Source organism: Crinia signifera, chromosome 6 (assembly GCF_055691185.1).
Source record: "Crinia signifera chromosome 6, ASM5569118v1, whole genome shotgun sequence".
NCBI lineage: Eukaryota > Metazoa > Chordata > Amphibia > Anura > Myobatrachidae > Crinia > Crinia signifera.
In genome coordinates, this window is record NC_139222.1 from 149,320,288 (window position 1) to 149,343,204 (window position 22,917).

General features: G+C 40.9%; 1 protein-coding gene across 3 annotated transcripts in view; it reads left to right on the plus strand.

Annotated features, from left to right (window-relative positions):
• The window catches only part of MTCL2 (microtubule crosslinking factor 2), a 112,237-nt gene that overhangs the window by 35,676 nt on the left and 53,644 nt on the right, over window positions 1–22,917 (plus strand). For all 3 annotated transcript variants that reach the window (XM_083147597.1, XM_083147598.1, XM_083147595.1), the window contains exons 2-4: window positions 1,174–1,398; window positions 11,713–11,871; window positions 21,613–21,666. In XM_083147597.1, the coding sequence (XP_083003723.1) occupies window positions 1,174–1,398; window positions 11,713–11,871; window positions 21,613–21,666 (438 nt within the window). The remainder of the gene's footprint in view (window positions 1–1,173; window positions 1,399–11,712; window positions 11,872–21,612; window positions 21,667–22,917) is intronic.

The window sequence follows — 22,917 nt, forward strand, 5'->3', positions numbered from 1 at the left end:
TTAGCAAGTATTGAACTTTTCCATAACTAATTTACTGTCTTTTATTACTGATCCTTTGTATAATTATTTTATGTTTTCGTTTACCAGATGCCATAATAAATGTGATTTGCATATGCATCTCTGACCCCTTAATTAATAAATGCAGAAATTTCTATAAAATGTATCTTTGTGTTCGGTGCATAATGATATCTAGGATTTGCTGTATCAAGCAATGAAAAGAACGGAGAAGTTGCCCATGGCAACCAGTAAGCTTTGAGGTAGCATTTATCCGTCACATTCTATAAAATGATAGCTAGAAGCAGCGGCACCAACTTTGAGGGCGATTCAGTTAGTTGCGGGACATACCGCTACAGTGATCGCTCCTGAGTTAAGTGCCTGAACCTACTCAATTACTTGCCGAGGTAATCCCACATCTATCACCAAGGGAGCACTAAATGCGGATTACTAGTGCTTCTGGGCCTAGCCGCAATGTTACTGGAGGTGGAGATTTGGTGGGAATGAGTATCTGGTGGGAATGTAACCAGAAATTGGTTGGTTCGAGGGGTAATTTGGGAAAAGTTATTGCCACTCTAGATTAGTGCAGAGGATTAGTGAAGGATCCAGGTTTGGTGGTGTGTGGATGGCTGACAGACAGTGGCCTTGCCTATAACTAAAGGATGAACAATGTAGAACTGTACTATTTCACCGTAGTAGTGACTGGACTGCGTCACATGATTCCTTCCTGCAGCCAGGTAGAAAATGGTGTAGCTGTGCACGGAACAGTACATCATAGTGTTGGAGAGGAAATATTAGGATTATTATTATTGGTGGGATGGAATAAACTCCACAATTTCTGAAGACAACTGGAAAATAAATAATTTTTATTTCTACAAAAGAACTTTAAAAACTTTATGAAATAAAAACTTGTTAATGACAAACTTATTTCTTCACCCTACGCTAATTCTTGATCAAACTCCAAGGATATAATATATTAGTAATGCAACTTGTTAATACTGCGGCATCTCTGCTTAAACACAAAGCAGGTTATCTTTTATCATCTGCCATTCTATCTGTTTATTGGCAGATCTGGGCCATCTCAGGAAATCGAGCCTCTAGGCTTTTATGATGTTTGTGTAATTGACCTTTCAGACTACATTATCAATTTACTTATTCCCTGTTTCTCTTTACCTCCAGGATGAGATCGAGGAACTGAGGTCCGAGATGCTGGAAATGAGAGATGTCTACATGGAGGAGGACGTGTATCAGCTCCATGAACTCAGGCAGCAACTGGAGCAAGTGCACAAAACCTGCCGAATCCTGCAGTACAGACTGAAGAAAGCAGAGCGCAGAGGCCTGAGAGTGGCTCAGTCAGGACAGGTGGACAGTGAACTCGTCAGCACCCTCGAGCAAGATGTCAAGGTAATTGTTGTGTGGGTTTAAGCGGAAAAATTAATTGAGACAAACATTGTATGCCGTCATATGATTATAAACTGAGCTACTTCCAATGAGTGTTGTATGTTCCCAAATAAGTGACAATTGGCAAGGCTATATTTTAGCTGTGACAAAAGTTTATCTGTTAACTTGACCAACTGGATGTACAGCACACTAGAGGAACTTCAGTGGTGTGCAGGGTAAAAGTGGCCCCCTTCTATGCCTGTGTTGGCAGCCGGTAGTAATTCATAAAGCAGGACCTTCTTTAGTCAATACTGGTCCTTACCACTGCTAGGCCTGGGTCATGTTCTGTGATGCGTTGTTTTGGACAGGGGTATGATAGGCCACTATGGTATACTAGACATATAGTGGCCACAGGGTAATGCTGTAATGGGTATTGTAATACACTGTGGACTTAAGAGCATGTATACTGGCGAATTGGTGATTTATATAGTATAGCTTGCATGATGAAGGGTAGTCTATTTTTCTCCAAGGCTTTTTTTTATTTCACAACAAATTGCTCTATTTATGCACCTTAGAGATGTAACGTAACAGAAGGGTACATACTTTGTTTTTATTTGACCAAATATGATAACCCTAGTAAACTGAAATACATATAGAATTATCCAGTATCAGATACAGCTGGTTGGACGGTGTTTGGTACATGTGTGGTAATTACATATTGATGTGAGGCTGTGCTGTATAGTTTTTGCATGCTATTCTTGCCTTGCTGTTGGTAAAGTGCTACTGTATGGGTCTCCAGTGTATTGCAGGAAACAGGGGCTCTTCCCCGGTTGCCTAGCAACAACGAACAGGTCCCGGCCTGTGTTTACATTGCTGACTCCAGCCTTCCTATTTCACATGGCTATATTTTCCATTATTACACGGGTTCTTCACTGCCAGTTTCTTTCAAACAAAGACGCTCAGTATTTAGGAGGCCAACGGCTGTTAATATTTTGGTTGTGTGAAAGGAGGAAGGAGGAGGGAGGCGCTGCAAGTACAAACTGCTTGTTGGTCCTTTGGGATTAACAAATAGAAATGCTCTGTTCTATATTATCGAGGATAATTCAACCTCTGCACTACTTTTACATATTCACATGTTTATCGCATTATATATTACATTTATATGTTAATTGGAAGTTTATACAAATATTATTTTAGTATATTATACTTTAGGACTATTGAAAATGTAATGAATAGATCATGTTTTTAAAAAGATTCTTAAAACGATATTAATATATTACTCCTATTTCTAATATTATTCAAGGGAAATGCAGAAGCAAGTATTTTGCATGGTTTACAGTCTCATAATAAACATTGTTGTCACATCTATAGAAAAATAAAATTGTTTAGTTTTAACTTTTATTTTTAAATCTATTAGTGTTGCTTGCCTTTCAGTCCTGTCCTTACTGTTCAGGATGCAAAACATTTGTGTGAAGATTTGTCCCACAGCCCGTACTTGCCTAGACTTTATACATTATTTCAGAGAGATTACAGTAGTAAAATGAATGCTTGCTGTACCGTGAGGGGTCTGTCATGTTCCTCCCAAGGTGTATGTCTAGCATTACCCATCTATTGCTGCTCAGTGGTGTGCGTTCAGTAAATGCTAGTGAAATCTAAGTACAGATGTGTTCTCCTGCATCTAATGTGAATGTCGCCACACTACAAATCTGCATTTTAGTTGATACGGCTAAGATGCTCCAAGAGACTGTATTACACATTGGGTATGTGACACTTGCATATCTGTATGTGACTGAGTATCTGATTCCGCATACAAAGTGCCATCAGTGTTTTCCTTAGATTGTGGGGATTTTTTTTTCTTGTGGGGCAACATTAGGTAGTATCCAAGAGAATGGGAGTGGGGTGTTGGTTGATAGATCTACAGTGTTTAGATAGACCGTCAATAGGTGTGAGCTTTACACAATTTTGTGTTAATTTTTTGGGACTTTTTCATGCTTTATTATCTTCAGTTGGACCTCCAGAAGGCCTGAAGCCTGGTGAGCAAGCTTTACACTAATTGCAGGTCCATGTTGACACTGGTTTAACATGGAAAACTCATGTGTTTACCTTTTTCATGTTAAACCTTTTGACCCTGTCGACCAGTTTTATCATATCGACCTTTTGAGGTCGATCTATTGACTGTCTATCTCAGGGCTGGGCAACACCGGCCCTCCAGATGTTGATGAATTACACATCCCAGCATGCCTTGCATCAGTTTCAGCATGGTCACATAGCAAAACTAATGCAAAGCACCCTGGGATGTGTAGTTCATTAACATCTGGAGGGCCGGTGTTGCCCAGCCCTGGTCTATCTAGACACTATGAGGTAAATTTACTAAGATTGGAGTTCTATTGAAGATGGGATGTTGTCCGTAGCAACCAATCAGATTCTATCTATTATATTCTAGAAGGTGCTAAATAAATAAGAAGTAGAATCTGGTTGCTATGGGCAACATCCCATCTTCAATAGAGCTCCCATTTTAGTAATTTACCTCTGTCTATCTAATAATCCACACCCACCTGCTCCCATCCGGTCTGTAAACTTTGCATTTGTCCAGTAAAATGTTGTGTGGGATCTCTTCTGCCAAGCTTTAGCCATGTTGTGCGGCACAAATATAAATACACGCATTCAGTTTTCTTTGGGAGACTCATAATTTGCATATATAAAGAATATGGACAAATATTCTTGTGCTATATAACTGATCATTCATTGGGCTATGGGTTATTACCTATTATGAAATTGACAAATATGCAGTTAATTGCAAACAACGTCCGCTGCCTGTTCATCACAAAAACTATTAAAAACAAAACCGATTTATTTCTTGTCCATAATCGCAGTTCTCTTTCTAGGACCATAATATTACATGAAATAACACAACATAGTGAAATACTGTATTCATTTCAATCTATGCATCCTGTGGCCCATTCTACTCAACCACAGAATGAATGATCTGTTCAGTGTGCTAGACCAGTATCACCAGGCATAGGGAAGAACCGGTACCTCTAATACAAACCATATGAAAGGACAAATGCCCGGTTTGTGATGAGCTTACATTGCCCCACTTGTACTTCAATTTATCAGTAAATAAGTAGACCGCCTGTCTGTCCATAGTGCATTTATTTTAAACAAACAAGTGTCATTTAAGCAGTATAGTCCATCAAGATTTAATTGGACATTTCAGCATATTATAATCAATATTAACTTGTACTAACAGATTGGCTTTGTACAATAACAATATTCTCATTTAAGGGATTAAAACAAAATGCACCACAATTAGAGCTTAATATAAAATTTGATTTTATTACTTCAAATCACAGACTAAATATATATATATTTTTTTTTAAAATAAATTTTGGCTTTAGAATGGCAACAGCAGCATCCCAACCTGGGGTTAGATTTAGATTTAGGCACAAGAAGGGGAGGGCTGGTGTGGTGGATAGATTTAATGGGTGGAGATGGTTAAAGTTGGGTTGCAGGAGGAGGGGTGGATCTGAATTTTGGTATGCCGCTGTCATTACCTTCTCATTGAATTTGGGTACTCCACTTACACTACATATACCCAGGGCTATTTTTCAGCAGGCTCCAGCAGGAACTGAGGCCCTTCTTCTAGTTCACTCTTTCTGACAAAATATTTCTTAGATGGACAAAACCATGTGCACTGCAGGTGAGGCAGGTGTAAAACCCCACCCAAATCTAATTATCTCTGCACAAGTAACACATGCCTCACCTGCAGTGCACATGGTTTTGTCCATCTAGGAAATATTTTGTCAGAAGAGTGAACTAGAATAAGGGCCTCAGTTCCTGCTGGAGCCTGCTGAAAAATAGCCCTGCATATACCTAATACAATTATGGCAAGAGTTCCTGTACCTATGCTGTATTCTTTATCCCATTTCCCTTTTATAAATTAGTTAATTTCCCTTCATACATATTCTGTTTTTTTTTTTTTTTAAACATTACATTTGATTCCTACTTACAGAACTTTTTTTATTATTATTTTGTTCCCCTAAATCCCTATATTATTCTTGCATTATATTGGTAAGACATGAGGTCCATATTTGAAAGTAGCAGGAAATACATTGTGGCCAGTTATTTCTGCACCCAGAAGCATTAGGAATGAGGCATTGTATCAATTCCAAGTCCACAGCACTCTGTCAAGCCAAGTAACGTCATTGAATCGGTCCATCGTATCAGTCCATTGCATCATGCCAATCCTCACACACTGCCAGAGCTTTGCTTACCTAATATGGAGTCTGCAAGGTATCCCAATAATCTTGGACATTCTGGGAGGGTACAACACTGTGTCTCAACTGTCATGAATGAAGTATACATGTTCATAGGTTTAGGAAATGTACCACATGTACAAGTAATGATATCCATTTATTTACAGCTAAGAATGAACATGCAACAAACACCTATATTAATGACCACCTTTGTATTAATGCATGAGAAAGCTACATCTCCGAAGTGGTGAGGTGTTTTATTAGATCATACTTGACCATACATTCTAGTTACTGGAGGCCAATATGTTTTTCATCATAGCTCTTCCCTCACTTTATTAGGGCTAGGTAATATGTTGCGTATAAGTGACAACACATTCAAAGAAAATATTCCTGAACTTACAAATCCTACAGAAGTATTACTGAGTATGGATGGAAATATAATAAAAAACTTGATCCAAGCACATATAAACCATGGTTGTTTTTTCTTTCTCTGATAAATCACCATCCTATGCTTTGCGGTGTATTAAGGGATCAGCGGTACAAATGACATGAATGTAATCCAGCTGCATGCAGGCACCATCTCCGGGAGATAACTCCAGCAGCTGGAATACTGGTATTGCTGTCTATTTCATCATCCAGAAGCTGACTGCCAGCAGGGAATCACCCCCCCCCCCCCTACTGCTATTTGATGGCATTCCGTACACTAAGCAGACCTGCTGTGTACACTGAAAACACTCCTCTCTTTGTGTCCCAGTTTTACTGGGATTTCTGCAAATTGGGCTGCTAGCTATTGGTCCTGTTATCCCTAATAAACTGTATGGCCATAAAGAAATGTTTAAGTTTTATGTGGTTACTCTTTTTGCATTCAATTAATTACCAGTTCACTGCCAAAGTTTTGACGCCATCCCCAATCAAGGGTCCTGTGAACAAAGGGGAGGAAAATATGCTTCTATGTGAAGAGGCAAATAAGATGACTCATGGAAAATGACAGCACAAAGTCATTAGAATAGACTTTCAAGTTCATGCTCAGTTCACAGCTGCAGCCATATCAGAAATTATTCTCTTACAGAGTACCTGACTCCTGCATACAGGTGCGGCAACCATTTTGTGGGACAAAATTAATGTGACCTCACTGCGCCATATGGTGTGCAATATATCTGCCCCCCACTGACATAAGAACTTACGGAGTAAGAACTAGCTGCATGGGCCACCTTTTAATACCAGTTAACATTTTTTCTTCCACCTTTTTTGTTGCATAAATAGATTAATGATCCTGTAGTTTGTAGGCTGCCACAATAGAAAATAAATGTATATGTAATTAAATGTCATGCAGAGGGACAGGCACTTTTCCGGAAGAATAATCTCATCCCCTTTTATGCTGTGCTGCAGTATTCATAACTATCTTCCACTTCTCCAGTAGATCTGATCATCCAAGCAGGTCAAAATTAACTCCTTGCATTTTTCTGTCATGCATACTGGACTCCTAATATTTTAGTATTATTATTGGAATATCTTAACTAACGGTTAAGGCAAATATACCATCACCATTTTATATGGAATGGTTCAGTCACTCTTTATCTCTCTTTGTATTCTATTCTATGCCTATTCAAAAACTGCAAACAAAACATCTCATTTATGATAGATAAAATGGAAGTGCAGCAACACAAAGGGACAGAGATCGGAGATGTGAAAAATACATACAGGGGCACTGACAGTCTGTTCTTAGGAGACTATGCATGTCACAATGACTCTGTGGTGTCAGCAATGTTCTTCAGCTTGCCAAGTGCCAGATTCTCTCTGTCGCGTCTTAGTGTTCACTTGCCTTTACCATCTACTTGATTTTCACTGGAGTTCACCTGAATGCAAGGGGGCCAGTATAAGCGCTTTTGAAAGGGCTACCTTGCCGCAAGGACTTGGGCATCCTTGCATCTTCTTGCATCTTCTATCTGCCCCCTTCACTGAATCTTCCGCATCTCTATGGATGCTCTTCTATGCTTACCCCCTTACTGCTCTCTTACTGAATTTGCACTGGCTATTTATTAAAGCTGGAATTAGTGGGTGGAGTGATTACATGGCTCACCACTTCTGCTCCTGACTGGCTACTAGTCCAACAGCAGTGATTGGCTCATAGCCGAGACCACATTTTGAAAGTTGCTTCTCCATCAGGGGTGGGAGCTATTGCCCAGGGGGGCACATCTGCACCCATCCAGACTTGGGACGCTGGTGTCTGGAGTAATCCTGGGTGATTGTGTTTTTATTAAATTTAAAATGCACAGCTGCCCAGAACTCCCAGGCTATTACATCTGGCCCAGAATGTTGAACATTTTTGTGGAGTGAAGTATCCTGATGCTCCTAATTGAATATCAGGATGTTTAAAGTGGGATTGGAAGAGTTTGGGCACAAATTATGTTTTTTGGCATGTTTGAAAAAGAGGATACTAAAGTCAGATGAAAATCCAAAAATTATTTTGGTGGAAAGCGAAGTATATTACCTCAGAATTACATTGTACATGCATCGCAATAGACTTCATCAAATAAAATATAGAATTAGTGTTTATAAATTGAGTGTTATTCCTGTGAGATGCATACTTTATTTTTACAGTTGCTAGATGTGGCGGTGGTGGTTGTTGTTATATAACTGTCCCAATTTTTCACATACAGTCCTACCGCTGGTTCCTTCATTTACATCATTTGGAGATCACTCTATCAGGCCTTTCACCTCTCTCCCCCTCCCTCTCTCCCTCCCACCTATTGGCCTCACCCAATGGTCTGACTTCTCTACACACGAGGTGGGCCATTACCTTGATCTTGTATTCACCAGGCTATGCTCTGTTTCTGAATTCACTAATACTCCGTTCCCTCTCTCTGATCACCTTCTTAATCTCCTCCTCCAATTTTCAACAACTTTCTACCTCTCTGCAACAACTGCTCTCACCAATTCCTACAGTTACCTGTCCTGAGATAGCTGTATCCCACCTCAACCAGACTCCAAATTAACAAGACACCTACAAAAACTATCTTGCAGAGTAGAAAGTCATTGGTGTGACTTCTTCACATTTAAGAATACCTACCGCTCTTATCATAATGCTCTGGACACTGCCAACAATCCTCCTTCTTCTCATGCCACCAACCCCAAATGCATTTTCAATACATTTAAAACACTTCCTTACCCTCCCCACAACTACTATCAGTGCACAAGAAATGTCTTCCTACTTCAAGGACAAGATTGATAAAATCCAAGATGAAATGGCCTTCTCTTCCTTGTCCAGTGACCTGCTCACTTACTTTCCTGAGCCCTTTGTCATTTTCTCCTCATTTGACCCCACAAAATGAAGATGAAATATAAACGCCCTTATCCTCCTGCTCAACTACCTCTCCTCTTGATCTTATACCCTTACAAGTCAGTAAAGCTGTGTCTCCTGTGCTTATCCCAAACTTAACCTATATTTCTCTCTACTGGCATCTTTCTTTTCTGTTCAAGCATTCAGTTATTAGTCCCATTCTGAAAAAACACTGTTCTGATCCAAACTCTCTCTAAACTACCATCTCTTAGTTTCCATGCCCCTCCAAGCTACTTGAGACTTGCCTACACTCGCCTCGCACATTTTCTTAACTCCTACAACTTATAAGATCCACTTCAGTCAGGATTTCACTCTCAACGCTCCACATAGATGGCACTGACTAAAGTAGTGAAAGATCTGGCCAGTTCTCAATTTTTATTCTTCTCGACTTTTCTGCTGCCTTTGATACTGTTTACCACTCTCTTATACAAATGCTACAATCCCTAGGTCTTCAGAAGACTGCCCTTTCTTGGTTCTCATTCTACCTATCTAATAGATCTTTCAATGTTTGCTTCTCTGATTCTACCTCCTCTTCACTACCTCGCTCAGTTGGTTTACCACAAGGTTAATGGTCCATACACTGGGCGATTTATGCCCAGTGTGTATGGTGCACAATGATGGGGAAAATAGCAGGGCTGAAAAATGCTCGGTACATACACACTAAGTGTTTTTTCCCCCCTGCCCAGCCGTTTCCCTGGGGGTGGACGGCTTTCCATAGCAGGCCGGCAGCGATGGTGCGGGAACACGTGGCAGCGCTCACTGCTCATCACTGCCCCGTACACACAGACGAGAAAACTGAGCTTCTTTCACATGAAAAGTGTGTACAGGACTTTAGTCTTCTGCTTTTATCAATCTATACCTCTCTGACAAGATACTAATCAACTCTTTCAGATTTCAGTATCATTTCTTAGCTGATGATACTCAAATCTATTTATCCTCCCCTGAAATGTCACAATCCGTAATGATCCGTGTCTCTGAATGCCTTCTTGACATTTCATTTTGGATGTTTTCTCACCACCTCAAACTGAACACTTACAAAACAGAATTAATTTTATTCCCCCCCAGCCAAGAGTAGTTACCAACCTCATATCTCCATAACTGTTGACAACTTGACAGTCTATACTACCCCATAAGCTTGCTGCCTAGGTCTAATCTGTGATTCTGTCCTTTTTATTGCACACATCAGGTTACATGCATCTAAAAAAATGTATCCAAAATTTTACCTTCTCTTAAACAACACACTACAAAACTCTAAAGGTCCATACACACTGGGCGACTATGCCCAGCGTGTATGGACAGCGATGATGCCAATCATTGCTGCGGGAAAAGCCACTCAGTGCATACACACTAAGCGACTTTCCCCCTGCCCGGCGCTGACGGAGGGGGAAGGACGGCTTTGCATAGCGCAGAGCTATGCAAAGCCGTCCTGACAGCCGCTCATCTGCTGGTATAACCAGCAGATGAACGGCTTTCCCGGCGATGATGCGGGAGCGCGCAGCACCGCTCATCACTGGGGCATACACACTGGGCGGCTTTGAGCTGAAAGCCACTCAAACTGGGTGTTTTGAGCAACTTTCAGCTCAGTCACCCAGTGTGTATGGGCCTTAAGCCATGAACTCATTTCACGCATTGATTATTGCAATAGTCTCCTTACCGGTTTGCCTCAGAAAAGACCTATCGCCACTACAGTCCATTTTGAGTGGATTCATTTTGAATGGATTTAGCTGCGAGGCTAATCTTCCTGGTTGGATGTTCAACGTATGCTGATCCATTCTGTCAATCCCCCCATTGGTTGCCTATATTCTACCGTATAAAATATAAAATGCTTCTACTCACATACAAAGATATTGACCTGACTAAACCGACATACATCTCTTCGCTTATCTCAAAATATATCCCCACTCTCCTCCTAGCCTCCAAACTTTCAAGTGTTCCCTGAAAACCCACCTCTTTAGGCAATCTTATCATATTCCGGAACCCCCAAATAACCACTAGTAGCATTCATACTGTATATAATTGTATCCCATCAGGACTGTCTTGTTATCTGGTGGGACTGCCATGCTAGAGATTCCTAACCTCCTATTATCCCTATAGATTTTAAGCTTGCGAGCAGGGTCCTTCTATCTCTGGGTTTGTTATTACCCAGTTTGTTTTATCACTGTTTCCCATTGTAAAGTGCAACGGAATATGCTGCACTATTTTAAGAAACTATAAATAGTTTGAAACAAGAATGTTGGCGCCATTATTCCGACATGGTTGTACTGCTACGTTTAGCATTTTAATCATGCAAACATTGTAACTTTTGAACATGCCGGGAAAGCACTGTGTTTACATTTATAACAGACCGTGTTAAAATGCTTTAAGTAACAATATAACCATGTCAGGATAATTGCACCGACATTCTTGTTTTGACTAATCCTTGTCAAAAATATTACTGCTTCCCAAACCTGCTACGAAAAGGTTCTGTACACTATTTGTTGTTTAAATGAACTCTTCTTAACGGGACGGCACTATAAAGTGGATTGTGGATTCTTCTACTTCTGCCATCTTTGCATATAGTATTGGAGACGTTTGTTATTCACACTGGACGACTTCCACGGAAAATGTATTCTGCTACTTTAATTTGTTTTTGTAGATGTGGTTCTTATCTCTAACTGTGTAATCCAGAGTTTTCTTTACTCAATGTATATTTATAAAATGAATTTGATAGTATTATGGATTTACTCTAAATCTATTTCTCAGGTGGCGAAAGATGTCTCTGTGCGTCTCCACAATGAGCTGGAGGCAGTGGAGAAGAAGAGGGTAAAGCTGGAAGAGGAGAATGAAGACCTGCGTCAGCGACTGATAGAAACTGATGTGGCCAAACAAGTGCTACAGAATGAGATGGACAAGTCCAAGGAAGTAAGAGATCTCTTGTCAGATACATGTGCAGGACATATACATAATGTTCTTTTTTTTTTTTGTCAGTTACAAGTCTCATCTCTGTATCTTTTAATAATGAAATGGATTCATCATCGGTAAGTGGCAATGAGCCATCATATCTGACTGTACTTGCAGGAAGGAGAGGTCACAAAGTGACCTGGCTAATGAATGTAAGCTAGGCCTGATTTAACCCCTGGTTGCCATGACTACTTTATAAGATAATTAAAAACTGCTGGCATTTAGCTGTATGCATTATTTCTTATGGTATATTCTGTGCTTGAAAGGGTATAGGGGTCATTATGACTTAATCTGTTATCTAGAAGATTAGTCTGTGTCTAAGGTATACTGAGAACCTACAGGAGGATGCACTGTTACAATCCGCATTCCATGCACAGTGCTCTTCAGTCAGCAAAAGCCTGTTTTTCAAGCTTTATGAGAAGTGAAACCACGTGGCTTTAGTTCTTTAGGGTTCGATACAGAAAACTGTGAATATGAGTGGGAACAGCCCAGAAAGATTAGGTCATCACCAGCTGAAAAATCTCTCAAGCAGTTATTATTTTGTAACAAGGAATAACCGCCCAGCGCTCAGAAACACACAAAAAGCATTTTCAAAAAATGTTCAAAAAATGCTGTGTTTGTAATGTGGCCGAGAGCCAAGTTCTAGGAGGTCTGCCAAATATCTGCAAGACACAAGCAGCAGTTATTCTTTTGCCATTTTAGGAAGCCAGGGTGGGTGAGGGAAGTTTCTTTGCAGTATTGTGTTAAGAAGTGTTTTATTTAGAGACGTATCTGATATCTGTATCCACAATAGCATATTTTTACATTTGTATTCAGCTTAATGGACTAAACCGAAACCATCAATATCCAGAGTAAATAGTAAAGGGGGTTTCTCAGAACTGTGTGATTTTAATTTTGTGTTCTCCAGATAATCTTTGTTCATTTGGGTATGGCTCATAGGATAGACAAGAATTAGGTCGACCTGAAGGAAGGGTGATGGGGTTAGGTCGACATGGGGAAGGTCAACAGTCAAAAGGTTGATGTGGGGGTTTTCCCATTTTTTTACCCGAATGTGTCCACATTGACACCGTAACATAGCACCATGTCCCCAGCACGGTGCTTCCCTACAATCGGCACACTATTTTATTCTTCCACCATGCCTTAGTGGATGGTAGGGCATGTCGGCTCATGTCGGCTCAAAAAACGTGAAAACCCCCATGTCGTCCTTTTGACTATGCACCTTCCCCATGTTGACCTAGTTAACCTGTCAACCGTCATACATGTCTACCTTCAGTGGTCGACCTAATGAACCTGTCAACCGTCATACATGTCTACCTTCAGTGGTCGACCTAATGAACCTGTCAACCGTCATACATGTCTACCTTCAGTGGTCGACCTAATGCTTGTCGACCTTCCCCTTGTCGACCTAGTGACCGTATCCCGTTCATTTGCAGACTACCCATATAAGCTTATTTTTTTAATTCATTTGCACATTATCAGTTGCCTAATGCCTCATGTGATCTGCATAGCATTGCTCTGATTCATGGATCCCTAGACAGATAAACATTTGTATATTGTACTGATTATACTGAACTTGCTGAACATCTGCAGTCTTTAAGGCAGCGCCCTTTCTGGATACTGTAGTAGCAGTCATAGTTCAGGCACTGCAGATATGTTTCACTAATGTGTTTATTAACATTGTGCCCATCAGCTACAATGCACATATAGGAAGCCACAGATGCAGCGCAGTTCCTAGGTATTTGCATCATTGAGTCATTCAGTGATGATTGTCACAGATTCAAGTGACCTGCATATCCTTGAATATTCATTCAGCCCACATATTGTCTGCTGCCAATTTCTGCCAACTGACTCATGTGCTTTCCACAGAGCATCTCCAAGCTTGGTTAGTGGGGTAGATGATAGATTCTGAGAACTGAATATAGTTGAGGAGATCTACAGTATCTATACTACACAGCACTGTAATGTGTGCTTAAAGATCCAGCCTTCCTGTTATGTATTGAGCCTTCTTCCCAAGTCTTTTTATTTATAAGAATAGAATATTGGTTATGGGGTGTGTTTAGCATCCTGGTGGTAGAGATGCCAGCATTCAAAATACCGAACTAGGCATCCCAACTAGCTGCCAGAAGAACTGCGCTGGAATGCATACAGCAAGGAGGATGCAAACACCTGAATCCTGTCTGCTTGCATCCCAATCGTAAGTATGCAAAATGGGTTAGCGTTAGGCTGGTGGGGGGTGGAAATTAGGGTTAGGCTGCGGGTAGGGATGGTTAGGCCCTTAGAAGGGGGGATTAGGGTTAGGCTGCGGGGTGGTTGATTAGGTTTAGGTGTCAGGGTATGAGGGTTAGGGATAGGAACAATCAGATATGGGGGGGTATTCAGACCTGATCGCAGTCCTGCGCTTTCACAAGGCTGGCAAAATGTATCAAACGACTGCACATGCGTACAGATAATATCATGTATGTGTGAGGCCATTCAGTGAAGTAATCCAGTGTCTTTTCTGATTGCAAGTTGATTGACAGGAAGACTCCGTGTGACGTCACCCCGGCCCTGTTTAGCCTGTATCCACCGCACAGGCAGAGTAGGTTCTTGGCTACGTAGAGACTGCAGGTGCTGGAAAAACCATTAGATGGATTTGCAGCTATGCACCGATCTGCTTGATTTTGGCAAGCCATTTGCAGACTTGCACGGGGTGGGTTTTCACTCTTACCGTTCGGCTATCTGATCCTTGGGTCTGCTAAATCATCCGCTGCTATCATGTCTGACTTAGGCCCATGGTTAGGCTGCAGGGAGGGAGTGTTTGGGGGGGGGGGGGGGGTGTGTGACATTGAGGGGTATATATATGAAGCAGTGATAAGGGAGGAGAAGTGGTAAAGTGCCTTGTACTTTATCACCGGCCAATCAGATCCTAACTGTCCCATTTTAAACCCAGCCTGTAACGTAACAGTCAGGAGCTGATTGGCCGGTGATAAAGTACCAGGCACTTTATCACTTCTCCTCCCTTTTTCATGCAAATGTATATCTTTATTACAGTGCATCAGAACTGCTTCAGAAGTGTTGTATATCCGTGCAGCCTTGTGAGGCATGTTTTTCACACTGCATTGCTATTAAGATATACATTTACAGGATAAATATATGCAGCTCACCGCAGAAGGCATATCGCGCAACATGGCGTATTGAGGTTTAGTCTGTGAGAACGTGTACATAGTTTATGCATGCTCCTATACTATTGCCTCAAGATCATTTAATTTCCAGAAATGAACCCACTTTTTAGAAAGCTGGAGTTTAATTTACCCACTGCGATGAGGATTAAACAGCTATGTATTTGATTATGCTTCTTTGTCCTGACCCTTTCATTGTATCAGTCTAACACATTTGGGGGACGCGTGGAAGGCAGCTGGAGGTATAGAGATCATGAAGTCGGCGGCCTTTTGGCCCAGAGAGATGCCTTGTGGTGTGTGCTGTGATGAGCAGATGGTGGCATTGTGGGATTTCACAGATAAAGAATAGCCTGCTCCGTGTCTGTTGTATTGGGGATATTGCTTTCTTAGTATTAGTGTGTTCTATTACAGACGCATGCTGTTTTCTCAATTCACAGATGTAAATCTCTGCTTCGTATGACTGTGTATGTCACCTTGTATGACAATGAGTAGACAAGCTGCTGTAACTCGGAGGGAATTCCCATTTTCCACGATTGCCCCAGCTTGCTAAAGTGGATTGGGATATGTACTACAAAGTGTACCTTTTACAAAGATAGGGAAAGTTGCCAAGTAACTGCCACCAGTTCAAGCCTTAATCTTTTTCTCTACAGAATGTGGTAGGGAGTATGTTGTGCTTTATAATCCTACTTAAGGATGCACCTTGAAAGTGATGACAGCAGGACACTGCATGGATTTCAGACTCTTATGCTGGGTACACACTAATAGATCGATCTTCCATTCCATTGAACCTGTTGTATATCTTTTGGAGTGTCTGTGAACATCGTCATTCAGTCCTATCGCTTCGGCCCTGCAGCACAGCTGATACCAGATGGATAGCTACATCCTATCTATCTATCTATCTATCGCTATCTCTCTCTAATATATATTGGCACATCTGGCTGAGTGTATGGGTGGTCCGTAGACTGCCCATACACTTGCTAAAGGGACCGCTGGTGAATGAGATTTCAACTGGGTGGGCACATTTAAAGGCCCGCCCATTTTTTACATCAGGAAGGATACATTGAGGAGATTGGTAAGTGTATATATACTGGCCAATCATTGGATAGGTCAGCGGATTGACCAGATATATCACCTATCCTCGATTATGACATCACATGTAAGTGTCTGTACATCTACTTAAAAGAACATATAAAGAAAACAACTTGGGAGCCCACCTAGAATATAGGGGGTCTCAAGGGGGCGCTTGGCAGGGGTGGTATCTCAGCAGCTGCTGAAAACAGGGTAGTTACTCCTGTGTATGTAATAAAGCAAAAAAGAGGAAGATGGCAGCGCTAAAAACAATTAATGAGGAAACTGGATGATCTTTACCAATATTATTGATTTAATGTAAACATATATTTAAGAAACAATATAACAACACACAGAAGCTTCTGTTTAAAAAAAGGGTTCATACACAACACTCTAAAATGAATGTGTTCAAATGCCCTTATGCCATACTATAGCAACAATAGAGGAGAGTCTGTTCCTATTAGGCCCAGGGTATTTAAACTGGAAGTATAGTTACCGCTCCTTATTGGGCAGATAAATTGGTGGTCTGTATTGTCCTTGAGTCCAAGTGGTCGGCCCCAGATGGCACAAATTACCGAAATCCACTGGAATTTTGAGGACAGTTTGGTAAGTACCACAAATATCCTGATGGTTACCGTTTATTTGGAAGGAGTGGTCGTCCAGAGAGTCTTTTGGGTATCTTTGAGAAAGCTGCTAGACGCAGCGAAATGTGTCAGGAGTGCTGTTGCCCATCTTGCCACTTTTAAAGAATCCTGGATTGAAGTCCGAACCAGCATAGCAGAGGATTACACCTCAATTTACACCTACATTGCACCATTGGGGTACCCAAAAGACTCTTTGGATGACCACTCCTTCCAAATAAACGGTAACCATCAGGATTTTGTGGTACTCACCAAACTGTCCTCAAAATCAATTCCAGTGGATTTCGGTACAGACCACCTATTTATCTACCCAATAAGGAGTGGTAACTATACTTCCAGTTTAAATACCCTGGGCATAATCAGAACGAATGAAAATTAAGAGATAAAGACACAAAAGGCAACCAACGCACTGATAGTGGAATGTATTTGTATTTGAGAGTGATGTAATGTAATGTCCGATGTTATGTATTATTGTATGATAAGTTTGTCAATTTTGCAAAATCAAATAAAAATGAAATTTAAAAAAAAACTATACTTCCAGTTTAAATACCCTGGGCATAATCAGAACGGACTCTCCTCTATTATTGTTATAGTATGGCATAAGGGCATTTTAACACATTCATTTTATAGTGTTGTGTATCAACCCCTTTTTTAAACAGAAGCTTCTGTGTGTCTGTATTGTTTCTTAAATACATGTTTATATTAAATCAATATTATTATAAAGATCATCCAATTTCCTCATTAATTGTTTTTAGCCCTGCTACCTTCATCTTTTGTGCTTTAAATGAACATATACATGCACTTTAACTTGGGTTGGTATTCAAATTATGGTTCAATAAATGTTTATTATTCATTGTACACTATAAAGCTACCGCTATCTACATCTGCATTTAGAAGCTTTATTATTATGCTTTATTTATATGGCGCCCTTTACCCACCATATTAATAATTTGAGGTATTTGCTGTAGACTGCAATTAAGTTATATACTGGCCAGGTTTTCCTAGTGGCAGAAATGTAAGGCATTAATCCCTAAATGAGCAGCGTTATATGGGGGAATTCAGCCACTGGAGATGTACATATCAGCAGCCAGTTCTGTGAGAAGTACCTTTACACTGCCTCTTAATCCTACATTTGTATATACAATACATGACACATGTCCTATTATTGCAGTTTCTTTCACATTTCTATTTATAAACAGGATGTGGAAAATCTTCGTAATAATATGAAATGTTTACAGTCTGTAATTGCTAAAATGCACCACCTCTCCATTTCCCATCTCCCTCTGTCCATCTTTATTCCTATGATTCCAAAATGCTGTACCTGCTGATCAGAAGGTAGCAGCTGAAAGGGTAGTTTGGTAGTGTGGCTCTTCCACCGGGAGCATTGTGTGATCTGTGTAACAGAGAAATATTCTGAATCCTTTTTATTATGTTAACATAGGTTGCTGATGTGGCAGATTATATATTACCTGTATCATTTGGCCGGTATTTCATTTCAAACCCCCTTCACAAAGCAAGAACTGTGATATATTTACAATGGGATGAGAGCTTATGTTTCTTTTCCTGCATGTGAGATTTGGCAGTTCTGGAAACATCCTGTGAAGGTCATTTGACCTGCTCCATCCTTAGCACTGGCATTGTGGGAACAGAGCGGACTTCCTGGCTTTTCTCCAAATATATTTTCCCAAAGGATACTTTGTGACTGCTATGGGTCATAGGTTCCACCGTTAATAGGTTGACCACTATTAGTGGAAAGGCCATAGGTCACTACGTGAAAAAGGTTGGCACAAGCAATAGCTCGACATAGCTGCATAAACTAGTCCTGAGGCTGGTTCTCCGACCCCTTGCCTGTTTACATCCTGCTATCTAGCCACCACCCACTTGCTTGCACCTCATGTAATATGTCTGTCTCCCCTTCCTACTAGATTGTAAGCTCCTCAGAGCAGGGCCCTCTTCCCTCCTGTGGTGAAAGCCCTCTTCTCTTCACATTTCACTCAGAGCTCTCCCATACTCAGTGACCATCTTTGTCTACATACTCATCTCCATCATTGGCTACAAGCCTCTAGTAGTATGTTGATTGAGTCCTCACTACTTATATTTAAGCTGTAATGTGTGTTGAACTGTGGTGCTTTTTACCTGTACTCTATGTTTGTTACTTATTCAATGTAATGTCTCCCTGTTCTGTTCTTTTGTACGGCGCTGCCAAACACTTGTGGCGCCTCTATAAATAAAATTATGATAATAATGGAAAAGGTTGACATGAAACAGGTCTACATGGACACCATATAAGGGTACTGCACCTGCTCGCTGTGCTTCAGACACATTATAATCCAACTCTATGTCCACTTGGATGTTAAAGTATGAAAAATCTAGGGATGTGCAGATCCGGATTTACCGGGATCTTATTGGCTATCCGGCTGTTGTGTATTTTGGAGCGTATACATGTGACAGCTGATAGCTAGTAAGATCCCATTTTGTGATCCGGGTAAATCCAGATCTGCACATCCCTAGAAAAAACACCCTTTTTGAAAAGTTGTCGACTGTTTTCATGTGTTGACCCATGGCCTGTTGACCAATATTGGTTGATTTATTAGAGTCAACCTGCTGACTGCATCCCTTATGTAACAGCAGGACACTGTGTATTGTGGCTGTATTATCTATACACTAGTATTGTACAGGGAGTTTTCCCCTTCTAGCCTAAATAGAGACCAGGTTTGAGCACTGTAGAGAATGAGGTAATCCTGCCTTTCTCCCATAATCTCTACGTGCAGTAGCCACATCCTCATGAGCTGTTCTTACATATCTTACATATGGTATGTAGACAGGCAAACTGAGAAAACAAGAAGTCTGCTGCAAACATTACAGACTACTATACTTTGTCTGCTTTAGCAACATGGAATGTGAGCTGAAACTCTCCAGAAATATTTTTAGCATCCTAAAGGAACGAATACATTCTTTCTAGTACATATAAAGCCATTCTGGCAGAGCTACTGTAGCGTACCCTCAAGTACACCATGTAATGCCACAGAGCTAACTACCTCCTACAGCCTTGTGGTCTGGGGAATATGTGTGTGTCATGGGAAGTCTTGGCAGCATTGGTTGTCAGGAAACATTGATTTTGTAGCCACATGCAGACATAGCTCTCTTCTGGTACTACATGGGAAATGTAAATATGCTGGTGCTAATGTAATATACATTTTTAATAAATGTAAAGATGCCAGGCATATACACAATTTTCAATAATGTTATTCTATAACCAATTCCCATACCCTCAATGCAAAATATTCTTGCATAGTCGTATATTACAGCTATAGTGATCACTGAACCCATTCAGCAGGGGAGAGGCAGCCAGCATCTCTGCCAATGAGAGCTCCTGTTTTCTGCTGTGTCTGGGCCCTGTGCATAAAGTGTGGCCTCAGTGTTTTTCTGTGGTCACCACAATTCAATAAGCGATGAACTACTGCCTCAGTGTGACATTCATTACTGGCTGTTCTCCTACATTTAACAGCAAAAGTGGAAAAATATAAGTAGTAGTAGTACAAGGTCTCTGTAAACGTCTTATATAATAAAAAGCTAACACTGCTCCTCACCTCCATGGGGGAATTTAAGTGTTGTGCACGCTGGTGGTTACTTAATGGGGCCCGGTGAGGCAATTCAAGTGTTGCACCATTCAGGCACACACAGCCGCCGGTGCTAGGGTGACCAACTCATCCCTTTAATCCGGGACACATATTAATTACACAGGTTCTGTGGCAGTTTAAAACCAGGTGAAATAGAGTCTTGAGGTGTGGCAGTTTAAAACCAGGTGAAAGCCAACCACAGAACCTGTGTAATTAATATGTCTGCCGGATTAAAGGGATGAGTTGTTCACCCTAGCCGGTGCTGATATTTACTGTTATCTTGTTCTTAGTAACTAGTCAAGTAATATATGCTTACTTATGAGGGACTGCAATGAGGCCAATTTCTGCATCTGCACTGTGTGGGTGTGTATAAACTGAGCATTTCAATATGTGTGTGTGTATATATAATATATTTTGTATACTTTATATTATAATATACAATATACACACTTTATCTTTCATACATATGGTTTTTTAGGTGTTTGGTTCCTTCTGTATTTGTTCTGAAAAAGAGTGTATATATAAGTGGATGGCTGAATAATTAGGTTTCTAGCACCTCTCAATGTGTTAATTAGTCAGTGCTATTTTCTCAGATTGCAGCTTGTATATTTTAAAAAGAAAAAGCCAAAAACAACCATATTCTTATGCATGTTTGCAAGCTAAATTGGCAAATCCCTTAAAACCTATTTTCCACCCAAATAATAATGTTCTTGTCAAATGGATTTTTTAATTTATTAGATATCGTAGTGCGAGAGGGGACACTGAATGCAAAATAACACCATAAAACACATTCACACAAAAACATATATTGTATTACATCAGGATTTTATATTGATGTATTCTTTTATAGTTTACTATACAAGCTTTTTTTGTGTTTTCAGCTGTAATGAAAACAAGTTGGATAAAAGTATTTTAAGAGAAATTAGCACATACTGTAATAACCGACTCTGTTTGGTAAGCACTTACAACACTATTCAGAGCACATATTGGGGCAGATACAGTGGTGGATGCAGCCACATCTACTACCTGCCACCCATCTGCAGCTTTATTTAAATGTGCCTAAAAAGTCTTTGGACTGAGACTTCCACCATTTTCAGCATCTGTACAACTCTTTGCCTGCATCTGGTGTTCAGTAAATGTGAATATATATATATATATATAATAGTAGCCTATGTATCTCAAGAACTGCCATCTTGTCTTTTATTGTAATTACAGAACTCTTTAAAAAAGAGAAGATCTGGAAAGGTGGAAAAGAAGCAATTTCCTCAGGTAAGACTTAGTGGTATGGTGTGTCGAGGAGAGTGCTGGTCCGAGTGTGTGTGTGTGTGTGTGTGTGTGTGTGTGTGTGTGTGTGTGTGTATATATGTATATGTATATATATATATATATATATATATGTATGTATATGTGTTGTATGCACTGGACTTGTGTCTTGTCTACCTTTTTGTTTTCTACACTGCCGCCGTGCAGCATTGCAAAATGTCAAGAGTGCCTTCTGCTATTTGTTTCCCTGCTGGGATCGAAAAGACACACAAACACACACTTTGTCAGGCCGATTGTACACATTTTTCCTGGAAGAGCCCATAACACACATTATGCCAGGTAGAGTCTCCTCTACACATTATGCCAGGTACTGCTTTGGAGCCTCCACATCCTGCTTCTGTGGCTTGATGCTGTTTAGGGCTCCATCTCCTAAACACAGTGGCAGATCTAGACTTCTCTTCTAGGGGGAGCGGTTTACTGTTTAAACTTGACCCTCCCCCTCCAGTCCTGACCCCTCCCCTTCCCATTCCTGACTCCTCCCATTGTAAGACTGCAAATAACCCCCCCAAATAATAATAATAATGGGAAAAAAAACAATAATAAATGTTAAAGAAAAACCCCTGCACGGGGGGTCTGCATTGCACACATATAGATAGCACACCACAAAAACACATGTACATTTCACATCACACAGCTCACCCGAAATACGTACATAGTATATCACACATACAAACACACTGTATGTGCAGCCGGACACACCAGCAGCCGGACAGTGCACACACAAGGGAGCTCCAGGCTGTGGCTGCTCCCGCTCATCAGGTGACTTCATCGGCATCCTGAAACCAGGCACACACCCAACGTGCTGCAGACACAGCCCACCCCACACTGTCTGTGAGCAATCACGGTGGCAAACCACCTAATTTACAGCCCACCAGCAATAGGACAGCAGGATGGGGACAGAAAGCTCAGCTATATCAGGTACTGGGTGAGCGAGGCGGCGTCATCACCTCCCCATCATCACTACAATCGTTACTTAGTAGGTGCGGGTGCAGGGAGGAGTATACCCCTCGCCCAGGGCGTCTTAACAGCAGTGTGGGCCCCTGGGTAAAGCAATGCACTGAGGCCCTTACCTATTTTCCCCTCCTAGGGGTGGGGGGTGCTATCAGCAGCAGCTTTGATGTCCCACGGGTGGCAGGGGGTGCTCTATCTTCCACTCAACATGTAGGACCTGGAGCAGTAACTTCTGCTAATTACTCC